This window comes from Alternaria hordeiaustralica (assembly GCF_023758085.1).
Source record: "Alternaria hordeiaustralica strain BMP 2776 chromosome Unknown scaffold_13, whole genome shotgun sequence".
Lineage (NCBI taxonomy): Eukaryota > Fungi > Ascomycota > Dothideomycetes > Pleosporales > Pleosporaceae > Alternaria > Alternaria hordeiaustralica.
In genome coordinates, this window is record NW_026056785.1 from 857,583 (window position 1) to 885,199 (window position 27,617).

Sequence of the window (27,617 nt, forward strand, 5' to 3'; positions counted from 1 at the left end):
CCGAACTGCCACTACTTCTTCACCCGCACAAGTCACACCCGCAGCACCAACTACCCTCGGCGGCGAAACCGGCACCCTCACCAAAAAGCCCCCCACCAAGAGGCAACTCCTCGCAAGCTCAAAGCGGCTCGGCAGAAAGCGCCTAGCGCTAAAGCGGGTGTTGGAGAAGAAGAAGAAAGACATGGATGAGAAGGGGAAGAGGACGTTTGGCATGGGGCAAAGGATTAGGCTATTGAGTGTGCTTGGGCCGAAGGGGGAGTTGGAAGAGTTGGAAGGGAGGAGGTTGGTGCCTGCGCAGCGGAGGGTTGCGACTGTGGAGGAGATGAGGGTGAAGAGGGAGGGGAAGAGGGTGGGGAGGAGTCCGTTGGGGAAGGGGTGGTGAGGGGGGTGGGTGGAGGGGAGGATGTTGGGGGGATGTTTTCTTCAGGGGATGGTTTGGGGGGATGGTTGGAGCGCTGGTCGCGAAGTGTATTCTCCAAACGTATATTTGGATCGACGGTTAGAGCGCTGGTCGCTCCATGTATCCCTCAAACCTACACATACCCCGGCGAACGAAGCGCAGGTCACTTCACATCGTCTCCCGGCTCCCTACCATCTACAAGTTCAACAACACGCTCGCCAACCCCATTCCAGCACCCCACGCCGCACCAACACCCAGACCCCGCTTCTGCGCCTTACCCTGATACTCCGGCATACCCGCCCCAGCACCAAAGTCATACTCGAAGCTTCCATTGAGCGCAACAGGGCCCTGAACACTTCTTCCGGTACCAAGAATAGTAATGTTCTTAACAACACAATCCGTCGCGTATCCAAAGTCACCGTCCATGCTGAACTTGCCGTTGTCGTAGGAGAACGTAATCATGGACGTAGACGGCTGCTCGATGCTATCGCCGTCGTCGAGGTACAAAGATCCGCTAGCCTGGTTCGTAGCATTCGGCGCGATCCACAAGACAAAGTCCTGCTTCCGCAGCTCGGTCGTCGTGTTTGCGGATTCAGCGCGCAGAGGGATAATGGAGCCGCCGCGGACGTGGAGGGGGATGGAGTCAAACCCGATGTCGGTGAGGTCGATCATGCTTCCGTTTCCTTGGATGCGCTCGCCGGTCCAGTAGTCGTAGAAGACTTCGTTGGGGAGGTAGATGGATACACTGGTGGAGTTTTCCTCCAGCACGGGCGACACGAGGATGGCGTCGCCGTAGAAGAATTGGTATTCGAGGGCGAAGGTGTTGGGGTCGGTGGGGTAGTGGAACCACAGGGGGTTTAAACTGGGTTCTCCGGTCGTGGTCTGGCGGTGGAAGGCTGTGTAGAAGTAGTCGAGTAGACGGTAGCGGACGGCGATGGCGTTCTTGGCTGCGGCGGTGGTCAAGGGCCAGCGGTAGTACTCTTGGTCGATTGATGTGTCGCCAGCGTGATTCCTCATGAAGGGGTAGAAGGCACCGAGGGTTGCCCAGCGTGCGCACAGTGTCTCGGTCGTGTTGCCGGCGAAACCGCAGATGTCAGGTCCGACCATGGGGATCTGGAAGATGGAGTTGAAGTTCAGGATGCCGGCAATGGAGAAGCGGTATTGCGTCCATTCGGAGACGTTGTCACCGAGCCACTTTCCGAGGTAGGTACCTAGACCGACGAACTAGTCTTTCGTTAGCTGCGGTGTGATATGATGACATGTGAAGACTTACCGTAGAGCGGGTGATGATTAAAGGACGACGTTCAGGACGGCGCATGAGCATACTCTTGTGCGAAGCAATCGACATCATCGAGCCCCAGAAGTTGTGGGTATCATAATGGTACGTTCCGTCATAGTTCTGGATGTCGGTGTCGAGGGTCTTGTTGCTGATTGAACCAGCAGCGTTAGCGATCTGGTACTCCGGGTTGATCAAGTCACGACCAGGAAGACCGGGGTGCGCGGCAAGGTCTTCGGTGTTGTTGGAGGCTTGACGCTTGGAGTTGGAGCGCTTGCTGAGAGGCGAGCTTGAGCGAGTCTTCAGCGTGGAGTTGGACTGAGGCTGGAATCCTGCTGGGAAGCCAGGAATCTGACGGCCGTCGGCAGAGGTGCGGACTGGCGGTGGCTCAGGCGGGTTCTTGGACTCTTCAGAGTAGGCCACAGGGTCCTCGCAAGGGTACGGGCAGAAGTTGGCAGGCTCGTTCATGTCGTTCCATAGACCATCAATGTCAACACCGGTCGCAGGGTCGAAGAACTCGGCAAACTTCTGGTCCCAGTACTGCTGGGTGTTGGGGTGGAACCAGTCGGGGAAGACAGTTGGGCCGGGCCAGACAGCGCCTTCAAAGAAAGAGCCGTTCTCGCGCTTCTGGAAGACATCGAGCTCAGCACCGTCGTTGTAGCCATCGTAGTCGCCACTCCAGACGGCGGAGTTGACCATCATGATGTAGTGCTGCTGATGAGCATGGAGGTAGTCAACCACCTCGCGGACGAGTTCAAGAGGGTAACGTTCTGGGTCCAGAGTGAACAGGCGACGGAGCTCCATGTAGTCGATGTCGGTCCACATGGTCTGGGCGTGTTAGCGAGGATTTATAGATAATATGTCGGGATATAGAACTCACCTCGAGGGGAATGTCGGCAGCGGAGTAGTTGGCAACTACCTCAGCAACTTGCCAGACATCACGGTAACCGTACTTGCATTGGTGAGAACCGAAACCCCAGTACGGCATCATAGCGGGAAGACCAGACAGCGCAGAGTACTGGACTGCGACTTCCTTCGGTCCAGGACCAGCGAGGAAGTAGAAGTCAAGAACACCGCCTAGAGTGTTGTACTCAAGGAACTGGCCCTCGGAGTCGTCGATCTTGATGTCCATACCCTGGGAGCTGGCCAAGAAGACACCGTGAGTGCCGTTCTCGCCGCGGTGATCAAAGTAGATGGGGTGAGCTCCGTAGAGGTTGGAACCTTCTGGGGTACCGTAGGCATCACGGTTCCAGAGAGTGCGGGTGTAGTTGGTGGTGTTCAGATGGAAATGGTCAGTCGATTCACCAAGACCGTATAGGTTGGGTGAAGGAGGCAGAGCAGTCCTCAGGCGAAGGTACTGTGACTCAAAGACGAGCGATGCAGCGGAGGTGTCGAAGAGAGTCTCATTGGTCTCCTTGCGCTTGATGGCGAACGAGAACGGGCTGTCGGTCCATGTGAATGACAGGGCAGAGTCCTCGGGACTGACACCCTCGTCATCGGGAGGACGAGGCCAGACAGATTCTTGGATCTGGAAGACTTGCTCTTCAGCATCGAAGATCTTCACGTGGAGGCGTTCGGCTGTAAGATTGGTTAGCACCAATAATGATTGTAATGGTTGGAGAACGCACCCGTCTGGTACTCGACTTCAAGCTTGAGGTCAGTCAAGTCGTCGCCGTAGACATTGCAAGCGGTGCCCGCAAGCGTAAGGTCCGCGGTAACCTTGGAGCCATTATCCTGAAGGTTGCTAGCAGTGTACCCAGGGCAAGCTTCAAGTGATGAGCTTTGGCGTTGAACCAGCGAACTTGCAAATGCAGATACCGCCGCCCCAAGAGCGAAAAGGCCTTTGGTGATCATGGTGCCTGAAGGTATTGAGAAAGCCAGGACCGTGTTGGATGCTGATCGTCCGAGGGAACCTTTGCCTTCTTATACTCGAGCGCGTGCAGCCGTGTGTACTAGTCCGATGCACTGCAACAACAAAGCACGCATCGTGATCTCGGTTCAGACTTACCGTTTGCATGGCTAGGATAGGCGGATATGCACCCAAGGCGCGCTCCCCCGCAGTACCGTCATCATGGAGGTCGGACTTGCATGGCTTGGCAACGATGCGAGGGCCAGAGAGGCAACATAGCGGGGTCATTGGTTCCGCAGATTCACGCTCTGGAGAGCTTGTTTACCCGGAGAGAATCCCGTTTGGGGTTCGGCTGGCATGGAGGACATACGAGGCGCATAACTCTGGGGTAAACGATCAGGTTTGTTTACGCGGGTGCGAGGCGCGACGCACGGCGGCTACGCTGATTCGATGGAAGTCGGGAGTGCGAGATGCCGGTCCGACATGTGGTGCCGGCGTGCCTTCGCACTTCCATCGCCAAGCAGACGGCTGAAGAAAGCCAAGACAAATGGTAAAGTTGGTGACATGTCGTAAGTCTAAAGTTTAGGCGTCGAGTTCTATGATATGTTCTAAATGTTTTTCCCGAAGTTGAACAGCGCTTGTGATACCGACCTTGCTGGCTAGCGGACAAGCTTGTACCGGGCGAGCATGTCGGACCGGGCGTGTGGTCTCAGCTACTGCATGGTCAAGTTTAATCGGGAAGGACCACACGAGCGGATAGAGTTATAGCATATCCCATGAAAGATACCTGGAACGCTTTATTGGGTATGTAGAGGGCGGGAACAGCAGGCCGCGTTTCTTGAGCCCTAGCTAGGTACGTCGGATTCACCCTGTAAGAGCAACTCGTTCTGGGTAAAAGGCGGCAACACGGAGCGCGCGAACGTCTTGTATGGGAGACCAGCTTCAAGGACTATATCACAAACCGTACTTGGAGATGTAGACACCACTCTAGATTATCACATACAGAAAAGCGTGGCCATGTAGACTTCCAACAAGTGTTTGGGGTGGATGTTCCTGAGATATCTGGACCATCTACGCGCACGGACGGAGACTAGCGCGCCTCTGGCCCAAGACCGAAAAGTTGACGAGCGCGACAGCAACAACCTCCAACACCACTCCACGTCACCATGCTTTGCGCAATCTCTGGCGAAGCTCCCCGCGAACCCGTTGCCTCGCGCAAATCGGGAAATGTCTTCGAAAAGCGCCTGATCGAGGCGCACATCTCGGAACACCACACCGACCCCGTTACTGGCGAAGACCTCGCGACCGAGGACCTCATCGAGCTCAAGTCGCCCAATGTCGTTACCCCACGCGCCCCCAGCTTCACCTCGATACCCGCCATGCTCAGCGCCTTCCAGAACGAGTGGGATGCCCTGGTACTGGAGACACACACGCTCAAGCAGCACTTGGCGCAAACGAGGCAGGAGCTGAGTACGGCGCTCTACCAGAACGACGCTGCGACACGGGTCATCGCGCGCATATCAAAAGAGCGAGACGAGGCGCGCGAAGCTCTGTCCAACGTCACCGTCAGTGGAGGCGGCGGCCAGGGCGATGCGATGCAGGTGGACGGCCAGGGCCTGCCTGAGGAGCTTGCCGCCCTCGTTGACGAAACACAGAAAGAGTGAGTCTTATCCCCCCCGAGATTACATACCATGTGAGGAACCCGACTAACGCACCACAGGCTGTTCGGCTCGCGACGAAAGAGACCTGTACCCGCCGGCTGGGCTTCTGGAGACGCCATCGCGAACTACGACATTGCCAAGACGACCGACTCGCTATTCCCAGGCAGCAGCTGCATCGCTGTCAACGAGGCTGAGCTGGTCCTATTCGGTGGAGCTGATGGTACCGCAGGCGTCTACTCGCTGGCCCAAGGCAAGGTTCTGGAGACATTCAACGCTGGCGGCGCCGTCACTTCGACAGCATGGTGGGGAGAGCGCGCTCTCATTGGCACTTCGACAGGCACAGTCAAGGTCTTCTCCAACGGCGATGAGGTTGCCCAGATCGGATCACACGCTGGTGCCGTCACATCCATGTCGCTACACCCCAGCGGCAAGATGCTCGCTACTGCCGGCGCCGACAAGCGCTACGCAATCCACGAACTCACTACCTTCAAGACCGTTTCGCAAGTCTACGTCGAAGCGGAAATCACCTGCGTCTCCTTCCACGTCGACGGCATGCTGTTCTTCCTCGGAAGCTCCGACGGCAACATTCGGATATACGACATCAAGACTGGTGCCAAGATGGCTGAACTCGAGACTGGCGCGCCCGTTGCGGATCTGAAGTTCTCCGAGAACGGAACGTGGTTCGCCGTAGTACAGCAGAATTCCTCCAGCGTCGCGATTTGGGATATCCGGAAGCAGGCAGCAATCCACACATTGGAATCTGGCAGCCCAGTCACCAGCTGCAGCTGGGACTACACCGGCACGTTCCTCGCGATTGCCGGCACGGGCAGCGTCTCTGTGCAACAATACACCAAGGCGTCGAAGAGCTGGGCTGAGCTGGTGAGGAAGGCAGCTCCAGCGAAGGACGTCGCCTGGAGTGGCAAGGCCGAGAATGTAGTAGCCCTGAACCCAGAGGGTGGCTTGGTTGTATTGGCAGCAGTTTGATGTATTTTGGGGCTTCAGGGGTGACTTTTGAAGGCGCAAAGTTTTGTGACAGGGCAGGCAGATGTGTACATTGCCTGCTATCTCATCAGTGTGTAGAATCAGGAACTCGCGGATGCATTTAGGCTGGGGGTTTTACGACCAAAATTTGAATAAGATACTACCACATGCTGTAAAACACTACGTCACGATCCATCTCGCACATGCAAGAGCAAAACAATGCGCTTTGGTGAAGGGGCTGGGTCGCAGAAGACGATAGAAACGGACAGAACAGCGGTCTATAGTCATTGTTCGATTCCAATCGACGGTGAAGGGTGATGGGTGATTTTGGATTTGACGTTCTGGCGTTTGTCATACTGCCCAGATGGATGTTGGAGCGCCACCACAGTTTCGCCGAACTCAGCACCCCCAACGGCACGAGACGGGCCCAACCTTCCCCCTTCGACACTCGCCGGTGCTACTATCGCCCGCCGCCAACCTCACCACGCACCCCGCAACCATCACCAGCCTGACATCCGGCATGGAAGGCGAAGGACGACCGAGTGGGTTCACGCACAGACAGCAGAAGGTGAGTGCCGTCGGCGGTAGTACTGATGGTAGGGTAAACAGACGCTGACCACGGCTGCTGCAGCGCTCACATGCACAGATGGACGGCGAGCAAGCGTCTGCCTCGCCTGCCTGGAGACATGGCTCCTTCCCCGACAACCGCGAAGCTCCCCCAACCTACCACGGCCTTCCCTTCGGATACGATTACGACGATAGGCAGAGCCCTGCTAACGACATCTACGACCCACCCGCCCGCTATCATTTCGACCGCCCGCCCACCCCGACCTTCGAGTCTGCACTGCGATCGCACGCCCGCCCGCCCATCGAACGCGCCTCCTCGAGCGCCCAGCACTCGCATACCGCCGGGTTACACCTGCCAAGGTTGGGCAACATGGCGTCTTCGGCATCCAGACGGTTCGCGGGCGATGGCTTCGATTACAGGCGGCCGGCTGGCTCGGCAAGTCAACACACAACAGCGTCTGTCGATCTGACGGGGGACGACGAGGACGATGTGGCTATCGACCTGAGCCAGGACGACGACATCATTGACTTGACAGCCGATGATTCGGGCGACGGGGAGAGTCACAATGGCAATAACCCACGCGAGCAACAACAACAACAGGACAGAGGACAGCAAGAGTCGCATCGCGGTGGCCGTCACCCACGTCGTTTGCCAAGGGGCTTTGACATCATCATCGACCTCGACAATGGCGAGGAGGAGTGGCACCCCGATCCACCGGCGCCGCAACCAAGCTCGCCCGAGATCGAGTTCATTTCTTCGCGCACAATACCCGGTCACCGCCCCGTTCAACCAGCCGACGGGAACGACTCCGATGGCGAGGATGTGCGGTTCATACGGGCGAACGCGTTACCAGAGGCAGAGGCACGGAGACGGCAGAGAAACGAGCAGTTGGATAACGTCATGGATCTCTTTGGAACTTTGAACGGCCGTTTCACGCACCTCCGAGCCCAAGTCGATCGATTCCACGAACAAGTCAACCGGACCGCAAATCGCTTCCACGAACCCGTCGCCCCTTCCCGCAGCGCCTCTCGGGGTCGTGCGCCGCACATCCGAGTCGGCGCATTCCAAGCGCCCAATTTGGATTTCGATATCATAGGCTTTGACATAGGCCCACGGGTACGCGAAGCACCGCCCCCTCCAGCTACCTACGATGCGCCACCACCAGCGCCGGAGGGTTTCACGAGGAGTCCGGAAGAAGAAGGAGAGGCGCTTATATGTCCCAATTGCGAAGAACAGTTGTGCGTCGGCAGCGACGAGATCAAGAGGCAGGTGTGGATTGTCAAGGGATGCGGTCATGTAAGTCTCAGCTTGTGACGGACGGCACGACGACGAAACTAACAATGTGCTAGGTATACTGCGGCGAATGCACAGCCAATCGATCGGCGAAGCGCAGTGCCAAAGGCAAGGAGACGCGCGCAAACACGAACCCTTTCAAGGTCTGCGTGGTCGAGGACTGCGATAAGAACGTGTCCCATAAGAAGAGCATGATTCAGGTATTCTTGTGATCACGCAAGTTCAAGAGATGGATAACTTCAGTGGACCTTCTGTCTCTGCTTCCTCCAGGACATATATCTCGGCTCACAGTCATGGTTGGGTGTTTTGACGATACCCTTGCTTGCATCTCTCTCTCTCTCTTATCATATCTATTCGCATTTTGTTTGCATTTGCATAGCATGGCGTTTTTTGCACGGATGTTTTTTGAATTGAATTTACATATGGTACTAGTACCTACGAGCGGTCGAGTTCCTTTGCACGCCCTATTGCCCCCGGTGAGATGGAAGAGGAGCAAGATGAGGGATGACCGATGTAATTAGTATGCATGGATCTAGATGAATCTGCGATATGGATGATTCTGACTCGAGTGCTTGTGAATATTGATGTGCTACGTGTCCCGAATATCTTGTTCATTGCGATGATGAAGGTCATGGGCGCTCACGGCGAGATAATCTATGATGATCTCATCCCACGTGGATGGACCTCGGGAAATCCAGCGTCGGCGGCGCCAAGAACAGGGGTCCTCAGGTACGCGAGACCGAGCTGCATGCACAGAAAAGGGCAGCTTGCTACATGCTTCCCTTGGGCCTCAGGCACACACAAACCCCGTCACCTCACTTCTAACTTTGTTTCAAATCAATTGATCACGATTGCGTACGAAGATGTCAGCCAAATCCAAAACATCCCAGGCTGCGGCCCCCAACGACCAGCGACCCACCAAACCATCCGGAGGAGCGAAGAACGCCTACCTCATGCTGTACAATGCCGTCTCCGCCGCGCTATGGGCAGGCGTACTCTTCCAGACTGTCACGATCGGTGCGAACGAGGTGGTGAATGCACAGAAAGCAGGGAAGTTCTTTGGCAAGGGCGATTGGTTTACGGCCACGAAGAGGGGGTTAGCGAGTGGGAAGGTGTATGGGAATTTGGAGGGGTATACGAGGGGGGTGCAGACGGTTGCGGGGATGGAGGTGTTGCATAGTCTGGTTGGTGAGTTACTATCTCTTACGGGGGGAGGGGAGGATGGTGGAGTGGATTCTCCTCTTCTTGTCTTCCGCGCTCGAGCCTGAATGGGTCCTTTCGCGAGAGAGATCTTGGTTGTGTACATTGGGAGATGAATATTCGGTGGCCTGATCAACCTTACTAACAACATCACAGGTCTCGTCCGCGCTCCCCTTCTAACCACCCTCATGCAAGTCGCATCTCGCTTCCTCCTCGTCCACCTCATCGCCTCACCTCCCGCATTTCCCCTCTCGACCCGCCACTCCCCCGCCTACAGCACCATGCTGCTCGCATGGAGCGTCACAGAAGTAATCCGCTACTCCTACTTCGTCTTTTCCTTATCCGGTGCCGGGGTTCCGAAGCTCTGGACTTGGTTGCGCTACAACACCTTCCTCGTTCTCTACCCTCTTGGTATCTCGAGTGAGTGCTGGCTGGTGTACCAGGCTATCCCTTTGGCTAGTGAGAGGAACGAGTTGTTTGGATACGCGCTTTGGGCTATACTGGCCATCTATGTCCCAGGAAGTTACATTCTGTTCTCGCATATGTTGGCGCAGAGGAGGAAGATCGCGAGGCAGAGTAGGGTGGCGTGAGAGATGTCGGAAGACGATGAAGGGGTAGGAGAGAGTTGTGCAGGCAGTCAGATGGAGAATATACATATGGATTAAGTCAAGCCTGTGCTTGAACGCAGCAAAGATACAATGCTACGTGCGATCGATAGCCCAAGTTGAGTGACTCATTCGCCAATTACATCGATCCATCGTTTCATAGATGCTTACTCCTTCCCCCCTTCCTTCGGTCCCGTCTGCGCATTCCTCTCCCCCACATCCAAAGCAACCAAAAACCTACTCACGCAATTATACGCCGCAACCGTCGCCGTGATCTCCACAATCTCCTTCTCGCTAAACCCTACTTGATTCAACTGCTCGAACACGCTGTCTGGCACACGCACGTCTAGTGTCATGGCATCCGTGTATGCCAGTACGGCGGATAACTTGGCTCCCAACGCCTCGAGTGGCTCCCTGGGTGAGGAGTTTAGGACGGCGAGGACTTGGGACTTTGTGACGTCTTGGTGGTAGGTAAGTAGGTGTTTGGGAGTGGGGGTAGAGGAGAAGAGGAGAAGGGGCAAAGGAGAAGTGGATGGAGGGAAAGGAATATGGGGGCTATATATACCTTCAGCTGATTCTAGAATCGGCGAATGAGACTCCCATTCGTACCATGCTTTGTTCAGTACCGCGACGCGGCAGATGGCTGTTTCGCGGATGGAAGTGGGCAGGCTAGTTTTTGTGCGGATGGAGCCGAGGAATGAGTTCCTGGTCATCTCCGTCAGTTCGTCGCATCTCAAAGTGGATGAGTAGTCGAAGTGTGAATGGCTGTACTATGCGCCGGACCATCGTGTGTGGACTGGGACAGCATGACATGGAAGATTGGAGCATGATGCTTTGGAACTTACCACCCGTCCGCGACTGGGGGAGCATGGAGCAATGTTCGATCCAGAGCTATGAGACCCTTCTCGCCTCGCCGTTGTCTGACGCGCTGCTCGACGGCTTTGTCTTCTTCGGACGTGAAGTTTGGGGGGTCGGGGACGTAGGGGAGACGCATTGTGAGGTTAGTAAATCGATGAAATGATTTTATAACTGTCAATGTCTCTCGTCAACTTATATAGATAAAGACTCAGTCTGAGTCAAACACGTATCGTCCTCTTCGTTGAGATCGAGATGAGTCAAGCTCCATGCTCGTCATCACATATCCCGAGGTCGGCAATAGAGCTGGAGCCGTCGGAACGCATTCCGAACACTGAGCCGGTGGGGAGCGAATCACATCTCTCTTCGCTTACCACTTATCGATAACGAGACTTTCACCATCCTTTCCCACTTAGTCTGATGACTGTCGCACCCGGCTGTAAATAACAACAACACCAAGAACAAGAACCATGGCGCCCAATTCCAAACTAAACGCAAAGCGCAAGGCGCAAAGAGAAGGAACTCAACCTGCGAAACCCAAAAAGCCGGAAAAGCGTCTGGCGAATGGCGCTAAAGGACCAGGCATTTCTTATATTCCGATTGAACTCCAGCAACTTTTGTTGAACATTTTCCGCAACTCATTCGCGGAGAGGATGAGCGCGGATATCACGCCGCTGTTGCAGGAAGTCAAGGGCCATCTTTACAAGCGCGACTTTGCGACTGCATTTGGGAAGAAGGAGTATTTGGAGGCGTATGCGGCGAGGTGGAGTCCGAGTCGCGCGTTGGGATATTTGGATCTCATGTGGGAGTTGAGGGACGAGCTATGGGTTGATGAGGAAGAGGAGGAAGAGGATCAAGAAGGCAAGACAGAGCAAACCAAGCCGAAGAACAGAAAGATTGTGTGTTTGGGTGGTGGAGCGGGCGCGGAGATTGTGACGTTGGGCGGCTTGCAAAAACTCATGTCTACCACGTATTCACAAGACGGGGAAGATGTAGATGGCCCGAGAGGTCATGTGGAAATTACCGCCATCGACATCGCCGACTGGAGTGTGGTCGTGGAGAACCTCGCCAAACAACTCACAGTTCCAGCCGAACTGTCGAAATACGCATCCGCCGCTGCAAGAGCCGCAAACGTTCCACCTCTCAATCCAGAAGACGTCACCGTACGATTCAAGCAGCAAGACGTACTCTCAGCCTCAACTGAAGAACTATCCGAACAACTCGCCGACGCAAACCTCGTCACCCTCCTCTTTACCCTAAACGAACTCTACACAGCCTCACTGCCCCTAACTCAAAAGTTTCTTCTCCTCATGACAACGATCCTCCAACCCGGCGCTCTCCTCCTCGTCGTCGACAGCCCCGGAAGTTACTCATCCGTCACGCTGAACGGCGCCGAGAAGAAGTACCCCATGCAATGGCTCCTCGATCATACGCTGTTGAAGCAGGCCAGCGGGAATTTGAATGAGCGCGGCAAGGAAGAGATTGTTAGGTGGGAGAAGGTTAAAGAGGATGATAGTAGGTGGTATAGGTTGGATGAGAGATTAAGGTATCCGATTGAGCTGGAGAATATGCGTATGCAGGTGCATCTTTATCGGAAGTTGTAGGGTGTGGAGATTACGTCTTGACGCTTTGTTGCTGGGTTGTCATTTCTCATCGTCCCGCTAGCCCCATCCACGAAGGAAGATCGACCAGACGAGCCTCTCTCGTAATGCCAATACTGCTTCTCCGCCAAACCCTTCATCACCCGACGTACTGTACGCCCTCAGTGCCCAGCCAATCCGACTGAGCGCGCCCCATGACGGAGCTAACGTACTTTACAGTTGGCGGAGCATTTCTCGCAGGCTTGGCTGAGAGAGCGTGTGCGCATCTCCATCTCGTTGGATGCATATTGCGGCGCTCGGCCTGCGAGAAGTCGCTCGTACCCGTCGCACGTCATCCGCGCACTCAATCCTCCGACCAGTCGCCCTAAAAACCAAGATCACAAACCCCCCCTCCCTCTCACCCACCCCTAACCTCCGTACAACTCCACCCCCTCTCCCTCTCCCTCCCCTGCCCATAAACATCCTCCGGTCTCCTAACCCCACTTCCCGAATCCACCCTGTCCATCTCCATCCTCATACTACTCCTCGACAACTCCTTCGTCACCAAAATGCTCTTTAAACTATGGTTCTCCTGCACACTGCGCAGACTGATATCGCTGCTGCTTCCCGGGCTGAGCTTGGGCGTCTCTCGTAACCGCGTCTTCTCGTAGCGGCGGAGGAGGATGGCGATGATGGGGACAAGTAGGAGGAGGCAGACGATGGCTATTACGATGCCGATTATGGCGCCGGGACTGAAGCCGTCGCGGCGGGAGCTGCCGTTTGGGATGGGGATTATGGCTGGGGGGGCTTCGGGGGTGAGGGACGTGGTGGGGAGGGGGTTTGGTGGCATTGTGTGTGTGCGGTGGTTGTTGTTGTGACAGGTTGATGGGTTCTCCGAGTGAAGATAATTGAAGACGTAAAAGCGTTGTGTTCCCGAAATCGAGTAGAAGAGATGCGAGGAGAGTCCAATGAGAGGCTAATTGTAACGACAGTATTGCAATGAGCGAAAGTCCAGAGTATGACAGAAGAAAAGCGACAGGAACTACTTTCAATAACAACAGAAAGGATATGCTGGGCTGTCAATCAAAATAGTAAGAACATGAGGGGTTTTCGTGCTACGAATAGCACCCCATTACGCCTTATTGTCACCTTCCAGAACATCCTTCAACTATGCCTATCCCGACCAAATCGCAGCACCCGCTGACCACAAAGACGTGAGAACATCTTAGCGCACTCCGCGACCCTCGTTGTAGCGATCAGAATTGGCTGCACGGCAAAGTTAGTGGCGTTTACACCCAGCCAATCACGTCTCCTTGGCTGGCCGAGCGTGAGCCAGAGCCGCACGCCGCCACGCCTTGGATCGCCTTGGACAGCGTGCGTTTGCGCTGAAGGATCAGGGTCTACAGCGAATAGTAGGCGGGAGGGGTAGAGGGGTAGTGATGGCAGTTTGTGAGGCGCATGTGGAGGGACGTGGGGACGCGGTTTCGTTGGTCCGGAGGTGCGCGAGGTGAGGCTTGCGCAGGTACGGGTTTGGGGGGAATAGGGAGGGTATTTGGTGAGGGGTTGACCGCTTGTGAGGCGCGTTTAATGAGTCTGCCGTGTGGACGGGTGTTAGAGGCAGGTCTTGGAGATGTCGCGAGGTCGTCGTGGAATGCGCAGGTGTTGTTGCCAGTTGCCAGCCGTGCCTGCCCCTTGGTCGTAGGCGAGGCGAGAGACTGCCCCTCATTCGCACTCATCGCGACTGCACTCTTATCCTCTACCATGGTGACCGAATATACATCACGACGCGATGTTTCGCAAATTCTCTTCAATATGCATCGGATGTGTTCTGGATGAAAGCCCATCCCGTGTTGGTGGTGTTCTCCTGACCTGTATTCATGTTTGTGCCCAGCGATGCGAAACCCGCTGCCGCAACGGAGCCCTCCGCTAACGGCGATGTTGGGGTAGTAGTCAGTCGACACTGTCACGAGAAATAGATGAAGGCCATATCCGTCCAGAGGTCTCAAGAGATTTCGATACGTACCAACGTCTTATTCTCGAAGCCGACTTCTCCGGCATTGCGGAAGAGATTGGTCCGGATCTTTCCCAAGGGACCAGGTCATTGCAAGCGGGAACTGGAAAACTGATCCCCTGGAGATTAACGCGTTCGTCAGTTCAATTGATGGAAGATGAAGACATGACGACGACTTCTGATGTAAGGAGTCGTCGGCGCAGTCTGGGAGTGCGAGTGCGAGACCGACAACGAAGTGCACCGCGTATGCACGGTCCTCACAGCCGTACTCTTTCCGGTATACGACTTGTGCCCCCGATGTGACGTCGCCCTGCGCTGTGCTATTCAATCGGCGAAAACATTATTGGCCAGATATCTCGTTGAAACAAAGGATCTGGGGCTTTTAGATCTCGCGCTTCCGCGGATCGACACCGGAAGTATGGCTGTGCGCCCTTCCCGGCGTGCATCACCTAGGATGCGGGCACTATGTTGCTATCTATCTGGTCTTGGTTGCAAAGCTGGTACCACAAACTAGCGATAGCTGTTACGCGTATACCATACGGACGAAGGTGTTTACTAATGTTGCTTTTAGAGCTGTCAAACCTGGGGTCTTCAAAGAGACATATAAGACATGGCTCCATTCTTGTCAGTCGTATTGCAACAACAGCCTGCGCAGCAACTTCATCCGCTTCAAAACTATCATTCGTCCATCTCCGCTATCTTCCACTCCATCATGAAGTTTACCACCGTCTTCATCGCTTCCACCGCGACACTCGCCGCGGCGAGACCTCAGTACGACGCCGCACCTGCGGATCCTCATGCTTGGATGGCGGCCTTGCCAAATGACTGTATGTATACATGCTCTTCTGTGGAACGAAGATCTAATGCCGATATCCGCAGTCCGCGGCCCATGCCCGATGCTTAACACCCTAGCGAACCACGGCTTTCTTCCCCGCGATGGCCGTAACTTCACACAAGAGAATGTAGTCAAGGGCTTGAAGGACGGCTTGAACTTCAACGCGTCTCTCGGCGCGCTTATGTGGCAGCAAGCAATCATTGCCAATCCAGAACCGAACGCGACTTTCTTCACGCTCGAACAGCTCAACGTCCACAATGTCCTCGAGCACGACGCCAGCCTAACTCGTACCGATGCGGCATTTGGCAACAACCACGTCTTCAACGAGACGGTATACAATGTATCGAAGCAGTGGTGGACGGAAGAGGTGGTAACAGCTAAGATGCTGGCCAACTCCAAGATCTTCCGTCAGTTGGAGAGCCGAGCAACGAACCCAAACTACACCTTCACCGCTTCCACCGAAGAGTTCAGTCTGGGTGAAGTCGCAGCGCCTATCATCGCCTTTGGTTCCCTTGAGGAGGGTACTGTCAACCGCACGTTGATGCAATACTTCTTTGGTGAGTTCATCTAGCACTTGCAAAATTGTCGAGCGCAATATTGGGCTAGGAGCTAACGTTAGAGCAGAGAATGAACGTCTCCCTAATGATTTGGGCTGGACAAAGAAGTCGGATGAGATCACTCTTATGAACATTCTAGCCACGACAAGTATTGTCCGCAATGCGACGAGTCTGCTCACTGGTGGCAACACGGCCGAAGACTCACCTCACGGCAAGCGCGATATTCACGGTGGAATGTTCTAAGATGACGGTCTGCGACAAGGTTCAGAACTGACACCACATGTCAGGATGTGGCAGCTTTTGGATACGGCGCGTTGTCGCTCTTGCTACGCGCATATACCGCAATTATCTCTTGCTGATAGCGGTTAGATAGATAGCAAAAATTCATTTATCTTCCCGATGTGCGCTTTTCGCTCATGGCGCGTCATGCCCTTCATATCGTGAAGTCGGACTTGCAGCGGTTCGACTGCTACACGCCGAATGAGATATGCTCGTGGTAAGGCCATGGACTTAGTCACGCGTGATACGTGATCTTATATTTCCACTTTTCTTTGCGGAGATTTCCCACCGCGCTTGGAGTGGAGCTGGGGTATACACTTAACTAATCCTCCAGGTAACTACCGCGTATCGGACTCTTCCCACGGTTTCGCGACTATGACGCAGCCTATACATCTTTCGAATTCATACACCTCGTTCCCGCCACTACGCATAGCCGAGGATTGCGTGCAAGAAGCACCTGCCAGCGATAAGGGAAGGGTAGCGCGGTTTGTGTCGACCGCTTGCGATAAGGGAATGTCGCCGAGAGCAAGCTCAGTGGACCCGTCGACACCAGATTACAGTCCGGATGAGGAAACCTACCTCATTAATACAGCGCAGGTTCCATGGCGTGTGACCTCTCCTACCTCCTTCTACCGCGACACACCAGGATCGCTTGCAGGCTGGCCGAGCGGGACGAACCTATGGCCAGCTCGTAGCTCTTCGCTTGCGACACTGGCTGTGAGAACGCCTTCCACGGTGTTGCACCGTCGCTCTTCAACGATCGTGGCCCGAGACCCGGACGAAGTTGACCACTTACCTCCAACACTTACGACATGCGCAAAGCCGAATGAACGATCGCCAGTCGACGATTCACAGGAATGGGACCCTCAAGACCCTTATACGTGGCCGATTGTCCATCTACCATTTCACCTTACGCCCAACGCAAGCGTGCCGTCGCACATCGATGAAATGCTTGTTCACGTACACTTCAAGGGCTTCGGGGCGAAATTGCTGCACGACCTGTTGTACAAAGCAAAGGAAGAGATAGAGACGGAAGAGGAGAAGACAAACATCGGACGTATGGCTTTTGACTTGTGGCCTTTCAACTTTACCCAAGATGGATGGTGGAAGAGTGTTAGTGGAATATCTCCGCCAGATGTCATTGCGTGGAAGGTAACGCGACAACGAGATCAAGATTGTGGGCTTGGTAGCGTGCAATACGACGGTGGTTGAGCGTTCTCCCCTGCCAGCACAAGGTACATGAGGCCGCCCTTTTCCAATATCGAGTTGTTCAACAGGCATTGACACTGGCGTTAGGACAACACAAGATCTGGACTAGCTTGGCGCATTCGGCGGCCGCCATTGCCGCTCGTCGGCCATCTCGATTACTGAACACTATCCTTCAACACCACTTCACCACCACACCATTACCTGCGCACGACTCGCGACAGCACGTACAGAGATCCATGAATCGGATGTATATTCCCTCGGTCGAAGTTTCCCCGGTACTACCCGGTCGCAATAAAGGTCGCCTGCACCAATGTCTGCATAGCGCAAAACCTCCTCTCACTTGGCGATGTTTTGAAACTCCGTCTGTGCGATCCATCAATCACATACCCACTCGCATGCGCCACCACGTGCGACATGAATAATTACCGCAAGCGAGTTGTGGGGTACAGCAAAGCTTGCTCATTCGGGCGTCTGTGTCACCGCGTCGAGGGTTGCACGAAGCGAAGAGTCGGAAATTTAAGGCATTGGTGGAGCTTCGACGACGGCGCATGCTCATCTATTACATCTTGGCGACTGACACGAGAGGTACAGAGGTACGGACTCATGACATGCGACACAATCTTGGGTTCGCGAGATGCCACGGAGATTGATTTAGGAGTATATAGAGTCCATAGACTGTTCATTGTAGGAATACAGAACAACCCTGGCCTACCAGTACCTCTCAATACCCATCTTGTATTATCGTACTACTTCTCAACATGCGCTCGCTTAGTTTCGCTGCTGCTATTGCTGCGCTATCTACCTCTGCAAACGCTAAAGACATCTATGTTTCGCCAACAGGTCAAGGAACGGGTACCTCTGCCGCACCCTTTGGCTCAATTCAATCAGCCGTCAACGCTGCTGCACCTGGCGATGTGATCCTTCTACGCGCTGGTACATACAAGCCCACGACAAACATCCAAATCACCAAGAGCGGCACCAGGATCCAGCCCATCACTCTCCGCTCCTTCGAGAAGGAAAAGGTCATCATCGATGGCGAAGGCATGCCCGGTACACCGTACGCCCTAGACGAGTCTCTACCAAACAAGGAGCGCGGTGCTCTCCACATCGAGAAAGCGAACTACTGGAAGTTCTACAACTTAGAGTGAGTACACCTATCTATCTCCGCACCCCGACCGTTTAGCATACTAACACAACGCCCAGGATTATCAACGGCCCATACGGCGTATACGCCCGCGACGCATCGCACAACCACTACGAACTCCTCACCACCCACGACAACTACGAAACCGGTTTCCAGCTCCAAGGCGCCTCCTCCAACAACACCGTCGTATACCTCGACTCGTACCGCAACCGCGACCCGCGCAAGAACGGCGAGTCCGCCGACGGCTTCGCCTGCAAAGAAGGATCGGGCGAGGGCAACGTCCTGCGTAACGCACGCCTATGGGAGAACGTCGACGACGGCCTTGACCTCTTCATGTTCGGCTCGTCCGTCACGCTGGAAGAGGTATATGCGTGGGGTAATGGGTTCAATCGCTGGGGCTTCAGCTCTTTCGAGGGAGACGGCAACGGCTTCAAGCTCGGTATCACGGATAACCCGCCTGCCAACCACGTTGTGCGCAACTGCATGGCGTTCTCTAACGCGAAGAAGGGGTTCATTGATAACGGAAACCCTGGTAGCTTGACGGTTGAGCGCAATACCGCGTGGAAGAATGGTGATGTGGGCTTCAATTTCCGCAGCTCCAGCTCGACTATGAAGAACAATATTGCGGTTTCGAATGTGGGTAGCTCGCAGGTCAGCCTCACCGCGTCGGGTATCAAGGCGACGGGTAATTCGTGGCAGTCCGGCAGCTGGTCGGATGCTAGCTTCTTGAGCGTTGATCCTGCTACGTTGAAGAAGGCAAGAGGTGCTGATGGAAGGGTTCCGAAGAGCGACTTTCTCGTGCCGAAGAGCGGTGCTGCTATTGGCGCGACTACGCAGTCTGATGTTTGATCTTTCGTTTGCGCACTAGATGTCGTGCTCGTCGCGATGTTTTTCCCTTCTCGTTAATAGTTATTGCCGTGTGCTTGTACGTATGTTCCTTGCTTAATTGGGGTCACTACCTCAAACGCCCCTTTGACGTAAATTGTCTCCTTTGGATGGCTCTACCGAAATGTTTGATCGACGTAATACCAACTCCCAATTGAACTCCGCTGCAATTCTTGACCTTGTTCTTCCTTTCGGAGTCCGTTATCCCTAAGCGTCGGTGTCGCTCTGTTCTGATGGAGATAAATCGTCGTCGGTTCCGCTGTGTCCTGATAAAGACAAGTCGTCATCGGTGTCGGTCTCTTCGGATAACGACGACTTGTTGTCTACGTACTCGAAGCTACTGTTTTGAAGCGCCCTCATTTTCCCTTTCAAGTCATTCTCCTTCGCTGCATGAATGACATGTTTCCGCCATGTCTTGTTTGCGTTCATAGAAATCTCGCTCCATTCGACATCTTCGTTCCAGCCCCATCCACGCTCGACCGCTTCACTCCTTCTAAAATCGGAGTTGACATCACGCGGGTAAAGGAAGATGACAGTGCAGTGGATACCTCTTCTTTCAGCGTCGTGACAACATTCGGCTAGCTCATCCAGCCACAGGACTTCCCAATGATTAGGTAGGAGTTCAATGCAGATCGACCGGAGATGGGGACAAGCTTTGCTGCTTTCCTCTACAAGACGGTCCAGCGCAGGTATAAAGATGTTGGGGATGATGCCGAGATCATGGGACATAAAGCCCGGTATCCAATGGTGTTGCAACCGTGTAAGCCAGAGCTCCTCCAAGGATGCTGGAAGGGCTTTCCAAAACATGTCTATGGTCAGCATAATGTCCTCCTCGTACTGGACAGTGCATTCGTCATGGGTGTATCCCCAGATCGTTTCGGGCGCTACTCGGAGGCGCCGAAGAGACTTGAATGAAGTGAATGACATGGCGGCTGGCCGTCTGTCAAAGAACTCCCACCATGTATGTTCAAATACCATGCAGCCTTCGATCTCCTCGTAACCGAGCGCCAGAGTCTCTAGGTGATCTTGATGATCTTCCAGACAACGCATGAGAAAGGGAAGCTCCGCCGAGCGCGACGTCAAAGAACATGCCCTCTCGTACAGGAAAGCTTTCAAGTTCCCCGGTATAGTCGCTTCGATCAAGTGTTGCAACGTATGCGTTGCCAGCGAGGAGGCTCTGAGCTCGATGTATTGCACGCCACAGGATCGCAGTCCCAGCAAGGCGAATGGATTCCTCTCCATTGTACTGATATTCTCATCGTCATCCCCAAACTTGAATGCGTACATGGAGCGAAGATTCGGCAGGTGGAAGAATGATGCCAGATAGTCAACATCGCCAGCCTCAGAATCTCTGATGAACACATCGACAGGTTTTGGCAATGGGGCGGTTGGAGACAAGGAAGATTCCGTCGAATTGAGTGACGCCGCTTTCTTAGCCTCAAGGCGCCCGGCAGACCCCTTGATCATTTCGCAAAAGAGCTTATGGTCACGAAACTCTCCGAATTCCAAGTCTAATCTCTCCAGGTTTGGGAGATTCGCGACGAGCAGTGTGATAATGACGTCCGCATCAGCTGCATACAACTTGATGTACATTCTCAGCGCTTTGGTCTCATCTTCGTAGTATTCCCGACATATCCGCTCTAGCAGTTGCTCGGTTTCGGGAGTTTCGATTCTTGGCCATGGCTTCACCTTGAAACAGTCAAGGCGAGGTGCGCTCTCACAACCTCCCCAGCCTTCTGGAAGGGCGATGGATTTTACAAGCGAAGCAAAAGATGGATCGGCGAAAGTGCGGTGCGCAAGTGGGCGGAGGTGTCTCAGAGCTCCCTCCCCGCCTATGTCTGCGTTCAACGTGATATTCGCGTAGAGATGAGGAGTTGCGATGCGGTTGAGTTGCTTGGACACGCGGCACAAGTTTGCTAGTGTGCGTCGGCCGCATAGACTGACGATGGCATCGACGAGCTCCTCGGATATATTATCGAAAGGGTGCCACATGGTGAGACGTTGCGAAGTGTACTGTGCGCGGTGTGATGAGAGATGCACAAGGGTGGCCTCGGCGTTCCACCCTGGGGCTAGCCTATCGATAAGGCGCGTCCTTCGATAAGCAACGCGGCGCAGTCGTCAGCATAAGCAAACACTATCTGCACCTCGTTCCATCGCGATGCACATACGCATACACACACACGACTCACTACGCCATGTCTGAAACTGCAGCCTGGCCGCCCGCGAAAGGGCTCACCACCAAGATCGTCTCGCGAAAGGACGCCATCCTCACCATCGCCTACTCGACGGCAGTGCACGCGCCGGCGTCACTCGTATTCGACACCCTTCTCCGCGCCAAAGACTACAAGGCATGGAACACGTGGGTACCCGTCGCGGAGATCCAGTCCCCCGGGAACGATCTCGATTCGACTAGTCAAGAGCGTATGAGCATCGGCTGCTCCATGGAGTTCCATGTCATCATGAACGCGGACAAGCCGAACGATATCACAAAGACACAGCTAAAGGTCGTCGACATCAGCACGCCCTCTGCGCCGACATCCTACCTCACACCCGACCTCCTCGAAGACTCCTCGTTTACGGCCGATCTTAGCAAGGTATACAGGGTGAGTTGGACGGGCAACGGCGGCATGTACGGCTTTGCGCCCAAGCTGGAGCGCTTCCACGAGGTCATTGTCACTGGAGAAAACGAATGCGAGGTCAGGTCGTGGGAGATCATGACTGGCATGCTGTCAAGGGTTGTCAAGCTGATGATGGAGGACACATTGAAGGGCAAGGTTGCCCTCTGGTGCGAGGATCTGAAGCGGTATTGTGAGAAACAACATAGCGGAGGCGCGGCGGCTTGAAACCACACTGTTCCGCTTTATACCCACGAGACACCTATGCTCATGTGATAGGAGAGTAAAATCCAGTAGGCGAGCGAAAGTACGGCCAGAGCCCGCCATAACAGTCCGAAGCGACAGCACCCTCCGATCCACCTGTCCCCCATTCTCATGATATGAGCTGCTGTCGCCAGCGAGTAATCCCTTCATCGCGCACTCCCTACTCCTTGACATGCATCAATGGTGAGCGTCGCAGAGTCCGCGTCCCTCTTTTGAACGTGAACTTGGTAAACCCGGCATCGGGTCCGGTGCCGCTTATGGACCATCGACGCTCATCGGTCAAGCTTCACACCACACTCTCCGTCTTCGCCCGCGTCTCTACACGAGAAGCGACCGCTGTCGCACACTGCCAACATCAAACTGGGAAACTGAAGCGCCCGATCTCGAGAAACGCCGACTCTTCTTACGAAAATCTTGCCAATCGTCATCGAACAGCCTTGCATTGCCGCGCATTCAACCGTCGGCAATTGAAGCGGGTCGGGGTTCAGGCCGATGCATCGTGCATGCCCAAGTCAAGTTAGTTCCTTCCCCAGAAAACCTTGACTCATGCTACGTCACCACCCACGATGCCAAATATCACGACCAATTCGCTGCGTCTCATGGCCGCAATCAATCGTTACAACTTGACGGGCATCGCATTCATTCATTGCACGCAAAGCCTTCGCAAGACTGGCATCAAATGCTTCTCAAGGCTTTTGCGTGTGGTAGCCGCCTGGGCGCTAGGCTTGGTGCCGGCAAGCTTCAGGCAAGTGCACCGGCGTCTGTGCCAGGGCGGCTTACCGCCTCTAGTAATGCGCGAAGCATTCGGACCACTGTCGCGCGACTTGGCCGCGACTAACAAGCTATCGAGAGCTTACGATCCACACATCCATGGTCGTAACTGGAGAGGCTTCCGCGTCCCAGCCATGAAAAGAGGGGCCGACAATTGGGGCCCCATGGGAATCAAAGGCCTCCGCAGGGTTGGACGACCACGCGCGAAAGTCACGATGTAACCTATCCATGCTCATGGCATCATGCTATAAGTACGCCCGATCCGCCTACGGGCTTCAATGTTCGCGACAAGGTTTCCCGCTCAGCGAAGCATCAAACCGTACACGTTCGCGATACTACACCCAATCAAGGGTCTGACGTTGCGAAGCCATTGCCCACCATGGACCAGATCTCCAAGTGGAATGTCGTTCATCGATATGAGAAGCGCGCATTGCTCATCGCGTATGTTACGATTACAACACAATCAAACCATCGCTAACTCTTCCACCAGGATTAATTGCATCGCCGGTCTATCGATCCTCTTCTTCGGTTACGATCAGGGAATGATGGGTGGTGTCAACACCGCATACGACTACTACACCCTGATGGGCTTCGGACACAAAGGCGCAGACGGCGGTCCAGTCGTGGACGATACTTTGCTCCAAGGCGGCATCGTGTCGGTATACTACCTCGGTACACTGGTGGGATGCTTGGTCGGTGGCTCAATTGGTGATCGCTACGGGCGCATCAAGACAATCTTTGTCGGAGCAGCTGTCGCAACTGTCGGTGCATGCTTGCAATGCTCGGCCATGAACCACGAGTGGATGATTTGCGCACGTCTCGTCAACGGCTGGGGCACCGGCATTCTCAACTCGATCATTCCTGTCTGGGCTACCGAGACCGCGGAGCACACCTCGCGCGGACAGTTCATCGCGATCGAGTTCACCCTCAACATCCTCGGTGTCGTCATCGCATACTGGCTTGAGTACGCATGCTCCTTCTACGGCGACGGCACTTCGTCCTTCATCTGGCGCTTCCCCATCGCATTCCAGATCCCTATGCTCATGGTCCTCATGGCCGCCGTCATGTTCTTCCCGGAATCCCCGCGTTGGCTCGTGAAGGTGGGGCGAGAGGCTGAGGGACGCTACGTTCTGGCTCGACTTCGAGGCGATACCGGAGAGGACAAGGAGAGAGCGGAAGTCGAGTTCCAGGAGATTGTCGCCTCATGCGAGTTGGAGCGCTCTAACTTCCGCAAGCAAGACTACTTCCGCATGCTGTTCGGTATCGGGTCTGGTAAGCTGCACACTGGCCGCCGCGTTCAGCTTGTAATCTGGCTGCAGATCATGCAGGAATGGGTAAGTTTGGACGCATGTTATGCATATCGATGTCGCTAACTCGAACACGTAGGTTGGTATCGCTGGTGTCACAATCTACGCGCCCACCATCTTCGGCATCGCGGGTATGAGCCCGGCGAAGCGACAATGGATCTCAGGTCTCAACAACATCTTCTACATGTTCGCGACACTCATCTGCGTCTTCACACTCGACCGCATCGGCCGCCGCTGGACGTGCTACTGGGGCTCCGCAGGACAAGGCATCGCAATGGCCCTCGCCGGAGGGTTCTCGTACCTCGGACAGGAAGCAACAAAGCGCGGCGACACAAGCGCAGCATCTTCATACGGAAACGCCGCCGTCTCCATGGTCTTCATCTTCACGGCCATCTTCGGCGCAACCTGGCTCACAGTCCCATGGCTCTACCCCGCCGAGATCTTCCCCCTCGAAGTGCGCGCCAAGGGCAACGCCTGGGGCGTCGTTGGCTGGTCCATCGGCAACGGCTGGCTCACACTCCTCTGCCCCATCATGTTCGACTCGCTCGGCGAGAAGACGCTCTACATCTTCGCTGCATGCAACGCCATCACCATCCCCATGGTTTGGGCGCTGTACCCCGAGACGAACCAGCGCACGCTCGAGGAGATTGATTTGCTCTTCGCGTCCGACAGCATCTGGAATTGGGAGGCGGAGAAGAACTTCAAGGCGCTGCAGGAGCAGTTGCCGTTCGTGGCTACCAGCCATGCTGCGAAGAACGATATCGAGAGGATTTCGCTGTAGGTAGATGTAGTGTTTGTAGAGAAGAACTTCGCGAAAGTTAGAATTGTAGATCTATACAAAGTACATTTCTATACCTACCTCTAAGTAACTACTCTAGGTTCTATTAGACTCTTAATTTTTACAGCGTGTCTAACGTAACGTAGTATAGTACTTTTAAGAGTAGTTAGAGGTATATATAGCCTAGATTCTAATTTAGTATATATAGTTATATATATAGTATACTTATATTTTTATTAGTAAACTAATAATTCTATAGCCTATAAACTAGTTCTAAAAGAGTAAGGTCTATTACTAGTCTACTAAAGAATATATAACTAAAGATTTTATCTACTTTTAGAGATATAGTGTTAAGTAAGCTAAAGCTTAGAGTTTTAGTACTATTATTTTTAAAGTAGTTAAAGCTTCTAAATTTAGACTAGCTATAAAGCTATTCTAATACTAAAGTACTTTATAAAAGAATTTTAACACTAATCTCTAAGAGAATTAGAATATAATAATATATACTTATTAGCTTATAACTAATAGAGTAATATATTCTAAAGATTTATAGTTAGAATATATATACTAAAATCTTTCTTAGTAAAAGTGTACTTTTTCTATTCTATAAGTTACTACTTTTAGAAATCTAAAGATATATTAAAGATATAAGTAGCTTAAATTTAATACTAAATACTATACTAGTTAAATAATTTATAAGTTTTCTTAGTATTTATAAAAATAGAACTAATTTCTTACTAGTTATATTACTTTATTTACTATTACTTAACTAAATTATTTTATTATTACTACTTTATATATATTTAGAAATCTTATTCTATAGTAGAACTTTATATAATCTATAAATATAACTATCTTATATACTATCTTATATACTATTTTATATACTATTTTATATACTATTTTATATATTATCTTATATAAAGATTATAATAACTTAGTTATTATTATCTTTTTATTATTAAGCTTTGTTAAGATTGCACTTATTATTATTTCTTAACAAATTAGAAAAATTTCTAGTAAATCTAATTACTTACGTAATTAAGATTTTAGTAGCTAGTTTTAATCTACTATACTAGAAGATTCTAAAATACCTCTATTTATCTTAGCCTAGTTAATATTAGAGTTATTACGTAATTTAATAACTTTTATCTTCTTATCTCTCTTTCTATAATTACTAAAAGATCTAGTAATAAACTAATTATTAGTTTATATAATACAACGCATAAACTAATATAATTAGTACTAGTCTAGATTATAAATCTAGAAGATAAGAAGAATTTAGTAGACTTAGATTATAAATCTAGAAATTAATAGAAATTAAGTAGATTTAATTATAAATTCTTATCTCTAGGCAGAAATAAGTAGATATTTACGTAATTATTCTAGTAGCTATTTTCTATAAAAGAAATAGTAATTCTCTATAGTTATTTTTTACCTAGTAATAATATTATTATCTTTTACCTATTATCTACTCTGTAATTATATTATAATCTTTATTAGTTAATACTATTTATTATAGTATTTAACTACTTTATTCTAATAAAGCTATATTCTATTATTAGAGAATAGTTCTTATTATCTATCTATTCTTTATAGGTTATAAGTCTAGCTAAACGCTTATAGCTTTGTTAGAATATATTTTATTTATATTATTACTTATTCTAAGTAATTAATATATTTAAAAGAAAAAGATTTTTATTTATTCTAAAAGAGTTATTCTTTAGAATTAATAAAATATCTATTTTAGAACTATATAGTTTAACTTATACTTTTTATCTATTATTATAATAGTACCTTTTTAGCTTTAAGCTATTAAAAGATTTATAATCTTTATTTAGTAGTTAATTAGCCTCTATTATAATTAATAATAAAAAGAAAAGTACTTATTATTATTTTATAATAATAAAAAAAAAAGCTTTTAGTTATTATTATTAATAATTAATAAGAAAGAAACTAGAGTACTTCTTATTAATATTAATAAAATAATAGTATTAGCTAAGACTTTTACTAGTATTAGTTCTTACTTACTCTACTTATAGAAATATAAGATAATAGAGTTTTATATATATTTTCTCTATTTAGAGAGTAGTTAGTTACCTACGTATATTATTTTAAAAGTAAACTAGCTAGAGACTTTAATAAGCTTAAAGAATCTATTTTACTAGAATTATATATATAAAAAGACGTTTTAAAAACATGTTCTACTTTATATATACTAGTATTTATAATCTCTCTTAGAGAAAAAGAGAGAATTCTTTAAGTTATTAATTATCTAAAAAATAAAAGTCTATAATCTTAGTTATTATTACTATAATAACTTTATTTTTATTATTAAAGATCTATAGTAATAAAGTTATACTTTAGTTACTATTAGAAATTTAGCTTTATTGCTATTTTCTATATTCTAGATTCTAGAATTATTTTAAGTAATAAGTAATTAATATTACTCTAAAAATAATTTAGTATTTTTATAATACTAATTCTTTTATTTTATTAAAAGAATATAGAAGAAAAGAGGTATAAACCTAGACTATATTATTAATAATAATTTTATTATTATTAATAAATATAAATAGTCTTTATTCTATATCTATTATTATTAAATACTTTTTAAAGTAGTTTAATAATCTTATTACTTTTAAGTAATAAAATCTTTAGTTATTTAATTATTATTTAATTAATAACTAAAAA

The 27,617-nt window shown here is 51.3% G+C and overlaps 9 protein-coding genes across 9 annotated transcripts; 7 read left to right on the forward strand and 2 right to left on the reverse strand.

Moving 5' to 3' along the window:
• Window positions 1–595: 595 nt before the first annotated feature.
• Window positions 596–3,530, reverse strand: J4E84_006832 (uncharacterized protein; the record flags this gene model as incomplete). Its single annotated transcript, XM_049389419.1, has 4 exons — window positions 596–1,624; window positions 1,674–2,504; window positions 2,557–3,254; window positions 3,305–3,530. The coding sequence occupies 4 exons, from the start codon at window positions 3,528–3,530 to the stop codon at window positions 596–598; spliced, it is 2,784 nt and encodes a 927-aa protein (XP_049243128.1).
• A 1,161-nt stretch (window positions 3,531–4,691) lies between these two features.
• On the forward strand, window positions 4,692–6,170 carry J4E84_006833 (uncharacterized protein; the record flags this gene model as incomplete). Its single annotated transcript, XM_049389420.1, has 2 exons — window positions 4,692–5,185; window positions 5,246–6,170. The coding sequence occupies 2 exons, from the start codon at window positions 4,692–4,694 to the stop codon at window positions 6,168–6,170; spliced, it is 1,419 nt and encodes a 472-aa protein (XP_049243129.1).
• A 643-nt stretch (window positions 6,171–6,813) lies between these two features.
• J4E84_006834 (uncharacterized protein) lies at window positions 6,814–8,240 on the forward strand (the record flags this gene model as incomplete). The annotated part of the gene is made up of 2 exons (XM_049389421.1): window positions 6,814–8,031; window positions 8,085–8,240. 2 exons carry the CDS (start codon window positions 6,814–6,816, stop codon window positions 8,238–8,240), a joined length of 1,374 nt encoding a protein of 457 aa, XP_049243130.1.
• A 2,918-nt stretch (window positions 8,241–11,158) lies between these two features.
• J4E84_006835 (uncharacterized protein) lies at window positions 11,159–12,292 on the forward strand (the record flags this gene model as incomplete). The annotated part of the gene is made up of 1 exon (XM_049389422.1): window positions 11,159–12,292. One exon carries the CDS (start codon window positions 11,159–11,161, stop codon window positions 12,290–12,292), a length of 1,134 nt encoding a protein of 377 aa, XP_049243131.1.
• Window positions 12,293–14,991: 2,699 nt separating this feature from the next.
• On the forward strand, window positions 14,992–15,914 carry J4E84_006836 (uncharacterized protein; the record flags this gene model as incomplete). Its single annotated transcript, XM_049389423.1, has 3 exons — window positions 14,992–15,106; window positions 15,159–15,671; window positions 15,739–15,914. 3 exons carry the CDS (start codon window positions 14,992–14,994, stop codon window positions 15,912–15,914), a joined length of 804 nt encoding a protein of 267 aa, XP_049243132.1.
• Window positions 15,915–17,917: 2,003 nt separating this feature from the next.
• On the forward strand, window positions 17,918–19,152 carry J4E84_006837 (uncharacterized protein; the record flags this gene model as incomplete). Its single annotated transcript, XM_049389424.1, has 2 exons — window positions 17,918–18,303; window positions 18,363–19,152. The coding sequence occupies 2 exons, from the start codon at window positions 17,918–17,920 to the stop codon at window positions 19,150–19,152; spliced, it is 1,176 nt and encodes a 391-aa protein (XP_049243133.1).
• Window positions 19,153–19,395: 243 nt separating this feature from the next.
• J4E84_006838 (uncharacterized protein) lies at window positions 19,396–21,180 on the reverse strand (the record flags this gene model as incomplete). Its single annotated transcript, XM_049389425.1, has 1 exon — window positions 19,396–21,180. One exon carries the CDS (start codon window positions 21,178–21,180, stop codon window positions 19,396–19,398), a length of 1,785 nt encoding a protein of 594 aa, XP_049243134.1.
• A 358-nt stretch (window positions 21,181–21,538) lies between these two features.
• On the forward strand, window positions 21,539–22,031 carry J4E84_006839 (uncharacterized protein; the record flags this gene model as incomplete). Its single annotated transcript, XM_049389426.1, has 2 exons — window positions 21,539–21,547; window positions 21,573–22,031. The coding sequence occupies 2 exons, from the start codon at window positions 21,539–21,541 to the stop codon at window positions 22,029–22,031; spliced, it is 468 nt and encodes a 155-aa protein (XP_049243135.1).
• Window positions 22,032–23,217: 1,186 nt separating this feature from the next.
• J4E84_006840 (uncharacterized protein) lies at window positions 23,218–24,926 on the forward strand (the record flags this gene model as incomplete). The annotated part of the gene is made up of 3 exons (XM_049389427.1): window positions 23,218–23,279; window positions 23,329–24,172; window positions 24,225–24,926. 3 exons carry the CDS (start codon window positions 23,218–23,220, stop codon window positions 24,924–24,926), a joined length of 1,608 nt encoding a protein of 535 aa, XP_049243136.1.
• Between the last annotated feature and the right edge of the window lie 2,691 nt (window positions 24,927–27,617).